Raw genomic sequence first — 11,757 nt, forward strand, 5'->3', positions numbered from 1 at the left:
AAACTTCATTTTCAACTAATATTGGTATCACACAATCATTCTTTTCAATGAATTTATAAATTACACTATATATATGGCTTGTTTGATACAGATTTTAAGCCAATTAAAATTAATTTTTTTTATTGTTATTTCACTATTTTAATCGTCATTTTTGAATTATTCTCTTATAAATAAGACTCACTTTATCTCTAATGATCAAAAAATCAATTATCTAAACCCCACTAAACAAACACATAAATTCTTCATAATGGGTAGAACGTGCGTAAATCAGCTTGCCAAATTTGAAATAAAAAGACGAATATAGATACAGTCAAAAAGCAGGAATCGCGTTCAAACGCGATTGTCTCATTCTAGAGAGACCCAAATCACACGTCACCATAAGAAAAGTATGCCCAATCAACAATTTTAAAATTCCTACCAGACACAAGCTAATCTGTTTAAACTCTGACTTTCTTCGAACTTCCACATACAAATTCATTAATTATAAGTTTTGCTGTGTACATTCAAGATTGACGCTACACAAGAGAGAAACCTCCGATTATCTTATCATGCACCCCCTTCTAAGTGAGTTGTCATTCGAGATATCAATCCTAAATGTACAAACAGTAAAATCCTTAATTATATTATATGCATGTTTGGTTTATTTAAAAGATCAATTTTTTTAGTAAATTTTGGTAAAATTTTAATGAAATATATGATTAAAATTTTGATAAAATTATATTTTTCATGAAATATATGAATAAATATGAGATAAAAAAAATTAGAAAATGGAAGCTAGATAGAAACTATGTATAAATATAAAAATAGAAAGAGAAGTCTAAGCGGTAGTTATAACAATAATAATAGAAAAAATGATAAATTCGGAGGTGCCAAATTGCCTACGTTCATACTTGATTCAACTCATTGCTGAAATTGTATTCTTCTCTTCATTGGTTGTCAATTAGTAAAATTATTGGATTCCTCTGTCAATCTCTCTTGTTGCTTAAATCATGTTCTTACTTGTACAATCAATATTTCATATTGTGTCATATAACCTCCATGTTTTCAAATAGAAGTGATACTAAATAACATTATTCAAGAGAAAAAAAATTACTAATACTTGCACTTAATTTTTTTTGACCTTTCTATTTGAACATAATTTAGATTTAGATCCACTTGAATGCAAATAATAATGTAAAAATGATTGTAAAGATATTAAGCTCTTGTTTAAGCCACTTTTTTACCTCATTAAAATGAAAAATGTGATCGTTATTCATCACATCAAATCACCATTTTTGAATTTCTATCTCTGGTGTGAGACCCATAACGGCTCTATTTCTCATTCTCATTCTCATTATAATGTGGCTCAAACAAGCTCTAATTTACACTTAATTTTATATTATCATTGAAGATGCTCGTACAAGTCATTCTTACGCTATTATCTCTTTTGTTGTAAAAGATAAACCAGCATTCTTAAAAATACTTGATTAATCTACTTCTAGAAATAATTAAGGTCGTTTTTTAAGTCACCGTTGTCCGTCCCATTTCTTTGACAAATATTTTCTTTTTCTCCACCAAATTCATAACCTTGACTGGATTACTTTATGATTTTATATATAGAGAGAGAAAAGGGGGAAAAATATTACGAAATTCATTATGGGTTCATTGGAGATGGAGGCTAGTACAGAAACTGTCAGAGAAGAGGAAAATAAAAAAGCAGAGATTGATTTGAATGTAAACAAGCTAGGAATAAAGAATGTGAAGAATATAACGACGAAGAAGAAGAAAAGCAAGTTTCATTTTATTCCCAATTTGGGTTGTATGAAACTGAATGACGAGTTTCCAGCGGTGTCGGAGAAACCCGACAGTGACGGAGGTTTTGACGTCGAAGCCGGTTGTAATCAGAAGAATCACCTGATTGTTATGGTCAATGGAATCATTGGCAGGTTAATTTATGTTACTGATTGTAATAATGCCTGAAGCTGGATTTTGAAATGATGAAAATTCTGATTTTTGGAGTATTTAACAATTTTTTCATGTAATTATAATTTACTAATTATTATTTTAACTTATATGTGTGCAGTGCTCAAAATTGGAGATATGCCGCCAAACAATTTGTCAAGGCGTATCCCAGTGATGTAGTTGTACATTGTGAGCTCTATCTTCTCCATTTTGTCCTCTCTCTTTTTTTTTTCGAATTATATTTGAGTTTATTGTTACTGCAAATCGATTCCTGTAGCATAAAGAGTGCAGCCTTCTGTGAATACTCTATTTGAAAATCCAAATCATACTTCATTTTCGGCCAAGAAAGTATTGTTGAAATAAGATGGCATTTTAAATTAAGATTAGTTACCTATATGCTTTAATGTTCTGTTGCTATTATTTATAAAAGCCAGCCATTTCCCACTTGGTATCCCTGCTGACTACATACCTCATCAAAATATCATTCTATGCATTGAAGTTTTTATCCAACATGCATAGAGCAATATGAAAATGATTAGGATTGGAACAACTTCACTGATTGAGCATAATTTTCAGTTTATCAAGAGTAAAAGGGGCCTACTATGAGTTCACCTTTATATTTCTTCTCCCTTAGAGCTTCTTCTGGTTGCACAACTGAGGCAGTGATAGGTTCACTGACACTACAGGGATGGAGGAAAATCATGCGGCTTGGTATGCCACATTGGGTGAATGACGGAAGAAAGTGGTGTAAACAATCATTTGTTTATTTTAACATGAGTGTAGAACTACAAAAATTCTTGGTAGGTCTGCACAGTAAAATCCTATTGTTTAGTTTAAGCCACTAAGATGAAGGGCTTGAAACAATCTCGCAACTTTGAATTTAACTTTCATTGTTTGAAACAGTAAAAAGTTAGCACACACTGCACGAACACCTGATTGCAGAGCCCTTGCTGGAAAATGATGGAAATGAGTATTGAATTAAGGGGTCAAGCTTCAATTTTTTTACTAACCCAAGATGTCATTTTAAATATACTAAAATCAATTGTTCAGAAAGAATGAAATGAGTATTGAATAAGGGGTTAAAATGAATAGAATTTTAGGATTTTGTTTTCAATTATGGGGAGTTAATTACTAAAAGGATGTTTGGTGGGGATTAAAATTAGAATTTTTAGTAGATTATGATAGAAGTTTTTTGAAATGTGTGGTTGAAAAGTTGTGGTCCAATGAAAGATGTAGTTAATATTGATTGTTTGACTTTGACTTAAATTAAAATCAGATTTTAACTGAAATCAAACATGCACTAAATGTTATATAAAATAGAGAATGAGGGACTTGATTGCAATTTGTACTTAGTGGAACACCAAGTAGTACTATATGGGACTCATTTTCATTTTATACAAACAAAACCCTAAACCACTTGTACAAAGAGAGAAAGAAGGGAAAAAAAAGAGAAGAAAAGGAAAAGAAAAAGGAAAGAAAGAAAAAGAAGAAGAGGAAATCTAGCATTTTTGCCTTTCTTCACCCTCTCGGAGGTAGCACTAGGCTTTTGGAGAGCAAGAATGAGAAAGAAAAGGAAACGGGGGGAAAAAAGAAGAAGAAGAAGAAGAAACAAAAATAGTGAAGTGTCCTATTGAAACTTGAAGGATTTGACACATATCCCATACTTTCGTGTCATGTCCGATGGAGTAAATTGTAGTATATATCCGATGGACTATGTGGACTGCATAGCTGAATTGTATATGGGTTGATCATTATCCCGTGGCTGAGACAGATGTTACCTTAAGCCAGTTGGAGTTGTATTCAATCACGATCATGCGAGTGTAAAAGTTTCTATGTGAGCAAGACTCTATCTTTGATAAAATCCTTGCGCATGAGATTCTCTGCCATTTGGGGCTAGTTGTCAGGACTTCTGAAGCTTGGGGCTCTTATGTCTATTGTCCCACGCATCAGGCTTGGTTAATCAATTTTAGGTTAATAGGATCACCTTTGGAAGTCCGATGTTGCCTGGACCTACGCTGAATAGTTAGGTGGCTTGAACTGGGTGTGTCGAGGATGTCTACGTCAGCTATATTGTTGAGGCGGAATTCAGATCAGATTCTATTGCTATTGAAACAACCTATTAGCATTAATGAAATCTCTAAATATCTCATCTGAAGTCTTTTCATATTCTGAGAAACTAAGGAATTGGTTTTTGGTACAATTGGTATTCGTAAGCTTCTTCGAATATGTTCATTCAATATGAATACATGATCACGATTGTAATTACAGCAAGTGTTTCATTAATGAGAAGGAAAACTGTCAGTGGTTTCTTGTCAAATATGCATGAATAGATTTCAAAAAGAAACTCAAAAGAAGACTAAACACCTTACTTTCACATCCAAAACAAGTTTCTGAGATATCTTCCTGTATAAAGCTTCTCTGTGTTCCTGAAATGTTTTTTAATTGTCTTGATCTACCTATCATTGTATGAAAATGTATTAAAAACTGAGTCCAATAATTTCTTCATTTCTGTTCTCTACAAATTGTAAACATGAAAACTGACATCTTCGTGCAGTTGTAATTGTATTATCTAAAGCACTGCAAGCAATAAGCGCAATGAAAATTAAAGCAGAACACAAATTTGATTTAACTTGCTGGTTTCAATTCCGGATGCAAATACATAAATGACTTTATTATCTCAAGGTCCTGTCTTTAATAGAATTTTAATTGCAATATCTTTCTGCAACATATGTATTACACTTTCTTCAAATTTTCATTGCAATAGTTGAAGCTTATAAATTATTTATACATTTATACTAACTGAAGTAAATGTCTGCAAATGTTAGAGTGAATTATTTTTAATCAATTTGCTATGTCCAGGCAGCGAATCTAATTCTTCAATGTTGACATTTGATGGTGTTGATGTAATGGGAACTAGATTAGCAGATGAGGTTTGTAATTCCTTTTCCAAAAATAATAACCGGTTATTCTCTCACCTCCCTGCATTCTGTTGGACTAACTGTTCTCCTAATTCACATTCAATTTTGACTACTAATTGAATCAAATGCTTCTGTAAGGTGGAGATTAAGGAGTTTTCCCTTTTTGGCACTTCAGGTGATATCTGTTGTAGCTCACTATCCAAATCTTCAAAAGATTTCTTTTGTAGGCCACTCACTTGGTGGCCTAATCGCAAGATATGCAATTGCTAGGCTTTACCAACAAGATCTATCGGGAAAACCTGGCAAAGAAAATGGTGAATGTGAAAGGGAGTCTAACAGATCATTCGCAGAAGAGAAATCAAAAGACAAAATTGCTGGACTTGAACCTGTGAACTTCATTACCTTTGCAACTCCACACCTTGGATCAAGGGGACATAAACAGGTTATTGAATTCGTTACATGCATTCTCTTTCTCTATTGATGGTGCTTTGCTTTGATATGGGAAAAAAGTTCTCTTTAGTTCCTAAGATAATGCATATTTATTAATGATTACTAAATAATCCATAGCCAGATTGAAGATATGTTTCCCATTTTTGTTATGGCTTCTGATCTTTAAAATGTCTGATTATGGTCTTAGTGATAAGCTGTTCAAGGAAGTTGGCAGGATACAGACATAAGCATAGTGTTTACTCATTGTTCTCCAAAGGGTCTCTTAATATTGTGTATAAGGTCTAATATTGAGGTGCATATTCTTATTCTTATTCTTATAATCTAGTATGAAGAAAAATGCTAAGGAAATATGCTTTTACTTGTATAATTTTTTTTTTTTCCATCTGCTTAGGATTTGAGCAGTCATCTCTCTTCTTTCATTATATTATGGATGGACACAGGCCACTGGCGTGCTACTTTTCTGATAGGTCTGACTGGGATATGTGTAACGAAACCTTAAATATTTTGTCTGCTCTTGTTAATACATGCTCAAGCGTTCTACCATTCCAGTTTTTTTAATTTTCTCATCATGGGACTTGATGATCCTATTTTTTACTTTTTTCACTTAAAAATAGAAATTTTTTATTTCATCTTGTGTGACTTTCCACTGAAAATGTTATGACAAATGCAATCATCAGCTGCTCAATTATCCCAATATAACCAACACAGTCTTGCATTCAATGTTCTTTTGATTTTACAAATTGATAGTCTTGCAGGTACCGGTGTTCTGTGGGCTTTACAGCATGGAGAAAGTAGCATCACGTGCATCTTGGTTGCTTGGAAGAACTGGGAAACATCTATTCTTGACTGATAGCGATGATGGAAAACCTCCTCTTCTGCTTCAAATGGTCAATGACACTGAAGATCTTAAATTTATGTACGTTATCATGAATTCATTACATCTTTGATCTTTTAACTAATGAAAATTTAACTGATGAAATATTTTGAATTCTGGATTCTTTTGCAGATCCTCTTTGCACTCATTCAAGCGTCGTGTGGCCTATGCAAATGCACGTTTTGACCGTATCCTAATTCTATTTTACTATCTCTTCATTTGTTTTGGCTGAATTTAATGAGTGTCTTGTACTCAAATTCAGCTTTGGGTTATGGGAAAGATTGATGAGCTATGGGATAAGGCATGAAGGTGTAGATCGGTTTATGACTATCTGAAATACTAGTGATAGTTTATTCTTGCTCTATCTTTTTCTATGCTATGAAGATCTTGACATATTATGTAGATCTTGTTGGGTGGAGTTCATCGTCACTGCGTAGAAGGAATGAGCTCCCAAAGGTAAAATTTAGCGATTATACGGTTGAACATATATGCACCGGTCATCTTATATATTTTTTTTTTCAGAGACGAAATCTTCAAAAACATGCTAAATACCCACACATTTTCAATGAAGTCGTTTCAGAAACTGACAAACCTCAAGAAGTTCATTTGGAAGCCAAAATTGCTAGAGGCAAGACAAGTGAAATGGAAGGTTTGTTAATTCTTCAATCCACTAAATTAAGAATTATTGTCTTCTTCAGTAGTGAATCTTAAGGTGTTTCGCCATTGTTCTGGTAACTATGTACTTATATTCTGTAAATGGATTTTATTTAAGGCATTTCAGACTAAATCAGACATTTATTTTCTTTGAAAATAATAATTAAATGGATAAATATTACGTCTTTGCTTCTGTTGAAGTCGTACTCACACCTCTCTTTGTATCTGCAGTCATGGAATAGTTATGATAATCTGGTAATTTCAATTTGTAATGAGGAAGGTTTTCCCATTTAGCTTTTCAGTGGCTGTAAAATCTTACACTTGGTCATGAACTGATGCAGAAAACATGTGAAGACAGTTGATTGCTCTACATTTATATGTTTCACCAATAAAACAAGTTGGTTTTACTGATATTGTGTTATTGTTTTGCTTTTTTCCTTGAATGTGCACTAACTATAATTGAAGATGTCTGTAGTGTTATGTACACTATCCATCTTTATGATTCAAGGTGCTCAGATTATTGACATCCAACTGTTCTTCATAGTTATACTATTTTTGGAGCTCTAGATTGTTGAGATTCAATATTGTTTGCACTTGTAGAGGAAATGATGAGAAGTTTGACGAGATTGAGCTGGGACCGGATTGATGTCAACTTCGGTGGAAGTATACAAAGATTTCTTGCACATAACACAATTCAGGTATGTGTATTTTTTGTCTCAGTAGATCTGTAATCCGTAGATAGTTTCTTTGACCTCTTAAGACCATTATATCCTCCCTCAATAGATTTGTGTAATTTGAACTATTAAAAACGAGAAATAACTATCTTCGCACCCTTTTTTAAGTCATTCTGGTATAAATATATAAGATTCCTACATCAGAAACCATCCTTATTCATAGCATGACAATTGGCGACATTTAAAATTGCATTGAGCAACCTCAGCAGATGGGTCTGGAGCCAGGATTATACTTTAGGGTGGGATACCAGTATGAATTTTATAAGCATCGATATTTGGAGAAAATTCTATTTATTTCAAAGTAAACACACATCTAGTTTTGTGAACATGGTGAATCTTAACCCTCAACATGTGTAAACTAATGACAGCAGATCTTAATGAGTTGGAAGGCTGCTGCAATGACTTTCTTCAAAACTCAATTTTTCAGCATTGTTTTGCCTTAACACCTGTTCAGAGTTCATCAGCTTTAGGAAAATGACATTTTCTTGCCTTATGTTTAGGTGAAAACGTACTGCATAAATTCTGCTGGAGCCGATGTAATACAACACATGATTGAGAATTTTGTATTATAGCTAGAAATAGCTTTATTAGATTCCTATATAATGGAACGCTTTTACGAAACCAGCTTTATTTTTTTGATGTATTTATCTAAAGTAGAGAAAAAAATAGAGTAGAAAGGATAAATATTTGTCATGTAACAATAGGCACATAAGCATTGAGAAAGAGCTAATACAGCTAGTTATTTTTACTTTGGTGGTTTGCTTTTGGCACATGTACTGATGCATCTGAAATTGCAATAAGAGATTTCATTTCATTGAGTTATCACTAATGTTATGAAAATCGACCCGAACAATGACACGAAAAGGAGGGAGGGTCGATGGTCAAATGATCGAATTGGGGTTAAAAATAAATTTTATTCTTTTAAATGTGAAAAATATAGTAAAGAGAAATATAAATTAAATGAATAAAGAAATAGTGGGTTGGATTGGATTGAAAATAATATAATTAAATACAAAAATCATATATTTATATGTGTATACTATTAAAATTACAATGAATATTATAATACCCAATTCACATCAAATTAACACTAAATGGGCCAATGAAAATATATAATACAGGAAAATTACTTCAAACCCTTCCTCTAAAATTTCAATTTCAAAAATCAAATTTTAATAGATTTATTATTATTATTATTATTATTTTGGCAATAATCAGGTCCAAATTTACACATACATATTAGAGCAATTCCCTGTCTACAAGAATTGTTCTACAAGATCTATATAGACCACACACATAGGGCTGATTTTTTTCCTCAAAAATAAACCACTCACCCCACCCTAGTGTCTTATTTGTACAAAATCTGTGAACCATTTACCTGTATGTATAGCATCGCTCTACATATTATATAGCTACGGTTATCACCTTTGCCCCACTCCACTCCACCCCCCACCCAACCCACTATCCCACCTCTACTACCTGGATAATTCTCTCTCCCAAATATAAAATCTCTCTCCCTCACACTTTCTCTCCCTATCATTTCTCTCTCTACAATTCTTCAATTTTTCAACAGATTGTAGAAGCATACAAGTCATCTCTCTAAAATATTTTTATTCTCCAGATCCCTCACATATTTCTTCACATGGCACAAGTTAGGGTTGAGTGGTTGTACGTGGTGATTGTGTGGTGGTAGTGTAGGCAGGGGTGAATTTAATGGGCGGCAAACTAGGACGGTCGCCCTAGCTGGATTCGTCGAAGAGAATTTATTTTTTATTTTTTTGTTTTTTTTAGCTGATAATGGATAGACTTTTTAGATTATATATATGATAAATCATATTAACAACAAACATTTTTGGTAACTCAGTTGGTTAGCCCTTCTATTATTTAATTGGAGGTTTTGTGTTCGAAACTCTTCAAGAGCAATATTTTTTATAATTTTTGTATTTAAACAATTTTCACCAAAACAATGCAAGGAAAGTGATTCAAACAAGCTACCTTTCTTAAACATATTGACCACTTTACCATCATTGCACTTATTAATTTTTAGCACATAATCTAACAAAATAATATATGTTTAATTTTATTGATTTAATGAAAGTTGAAACATTTTAACTAGTGAATTGTTGCTCTCCTTGATTTTCTTTTTCTGTTTCTTTTTTCCCTCTAATCAATTGATTTGAAAGTTAGGTCAATTAATGGTAGATGAATTTGTAGGAAAATTGGCTTTAGTGTCATAAGGAATTTTTTCGAGAAAACTTATTTAATTAATAAAAGGTTCCACTTTTCGTTAACAAAAAATCAATTGCGAAAAAGTGAAATTATACAAGCACATAAAATTGATATAAGCACATAAATAATTTCAATTTGGTTAATATAATAATGCTTGTTTAATTAACTTTAATTGTAAATTGAATATTGACATTTTGTTAATATATATTGTCTATTTAATTGAAAAATTAATTAGGGCATTTTGTAAATTATGGAACAATTTTTTCATCCAAAATGAAAGTTTGTACCTAGTTCTAGTTCTTCTAATGGTGTATCTAGTTGACAGCCTTAATTGAAGTACATTGAATTTTTAGTATCGAATGTGGCGTAGAGTTGATAAACTAAACACACATTAAAATGCAAGCGTTCTTTTATTTACATTGTGATCCGTAATTATAATAATTTCAAATGTAAGCATTTTTTAAAAATGTTTGTAATACTTTAATTTTTATGTAATTGTATAATAAATAATCAATTACTCTTAATTACATATATAACACACTATAAATAAAGAAAATTAAGGAAGTCAGTAACACGCTATAAATAGAGAGTACATAGGATTTAAATAGATATTACACATCCGTTAGGTAGAGAGTAACATACTATAATCGAGAACTTCTCACTCGACTTCATTTAGTAGAGGAAATATATTTTCGGCATTCTTGAATAATGTTCAATGTACTGAAAATGTGACCATGCCTAAAGTTCGAATCCTATTTCTGTTAGATATTATCATACAACGTGTGATTTATGTTCTAACTAAATATTAAATAAATAATATACATAACCAATCAAGGTAATTAATTAATGAGATATTTAAAGGATAAATTAAATTAAATATTAATTTTCTATTCGAATAAGTGATTAAATAAAGTAATGAAATATTAAATAAATAATATACATAACAAATTAAAATAATTAATTAATGAAATATTTAAAGAAGAAATTAAATTAAATGTTAATTTTTTATTTGAGTAAGTGTTTAAAATAAATAATTAAATAAAGTAATTAAATATATATAACCAATTAAGGTAATTAATAAAAAAAATATTTAAACGAGAAATCAAATTAAATATTGGATAATTGTACATGTACTAATTCATAAGGATGTCCATAATGTACATGTGAAATTTCATGAGTGGAGGACCGAAAAAACTATTTTTCAAATCTCCAATAATGTTATGCTTCTTGTACATTATGATATAATATTTTTATTTAAATAAGGAGTAAATTTAATCAATAATTACTGAACTTTACACTTGGTTACTACTTGCTCACTCATTTTTCACGCGTTACTGAATGCTCACTCATCTTTTCATATAATTACTCATTCACCACTCGTCTCTTCAAATAATTGGGCGACTTTTACGGCAACTTTTCAACAACTTCCAATCACAAAGAATGTCGAATTTTGATACCGTTGGAAAGCCCACGATATCCTCTTCAATTACCACCCAAAATCTCATTATAACTCCAAGGAATTTGATCGGAAAATTGTCTCAAAATCGCCCAAAAATTCCGAAAATCTGCCCAGATTTTCGAATTTTTTGGGTGACTTTTAAGGCAATTTTTCGGCAACTTTCAACCATCAAAACTATTGAAGTTTGATACCATTGGAAAGCTCACAATGTCCTCTTCAATTACCACCCAAAATCTCATTATAACTCCAAGGAATTTGATCGGAAAATTGTCTCAAAATCGCCCAAAAATTCCGAAAATCTGCCCAGATTTTCGAATTTTTTGGGTGACTTTTAAGGCAATTTTTCGGCAACTTTCAACCATCAAAACTATTGAAGTTTGATACCATTGGAAAGCTCACAATGTCCTCTTCAATTACCACCCAAAATTTCCCCATAACTCCAAAGGATTCGGTCGGAATAAACTCACAAAGTCAACATCCCGAACTTTGTTCAGATTT

The 11,757-nt window shown here is 31.7% G+C and overlaps 1 protein-coding gene across 3 annotated transcripts; it reads left to right on the forward strand.

Moving 5' to 3' along the window:
* Nucleotides 1-1,501: 1,501 nt before the first annotated feature.
* LOC111396818 (putative lipase ROG1) lies at nt 1,502-8,343 on the forward strand. Of its 3 annotated transcripts, none has more exons than XM_023023347.1 (10): nt 1,502-1,925; nt 2,063-2,130; nt 4,801-4,871; nt 5,035-5,301; nt 6,065-6,225; nt 6,316-6,371; nt 6,587-6,639; nt 6,706-6,832; nt 7,438-7,535; nt 7,940-8,064. In XM_023023347.1, the coding sequence occupies exons 1-10, from the start codon at nt 1,636-1,638 to the stop codon at nt 8,012-8,014; spliced, it is 1,266 nt and encodes a 421-aa protein (XP_022879115.1). In that variant the 5' UTR covers nt 1,502-1,635; the 3' UTR covers nt 8,015-8,064. The 3 variants fall into 3 exon arrangements, with proteins under 3 accessions (XP_022879115.1, XP_022879117.1, XP_022879116.1); XM_023023349.1 differs by having other exon boundaries at nt 7,943-8,064; XM_023023348.1 differs by lacking the exon at nt 7,940-8,064 and adding an exon at nt 8,072-8,343 and having other exon boundaries at nt 1,505-1,925.
* Nucleotides 8,344-11,757: the final 3,414 nt, after the last annotated feature.

Source organism: Olea europaea, chromosome 7 (assembly GCF_002742605.1).
Source record: "Olea europaea var. sylvestris chromosome 7, O_europaea_v1, whole genome shotgun sequence".
NCBI classification, from domain to species: domain Eukaryota; kingdom Viridiplantae; phylum Streptophyta; class Magnoliopsida; order Lamiales; family Oleaceae; genus Olea; species Olea europaea.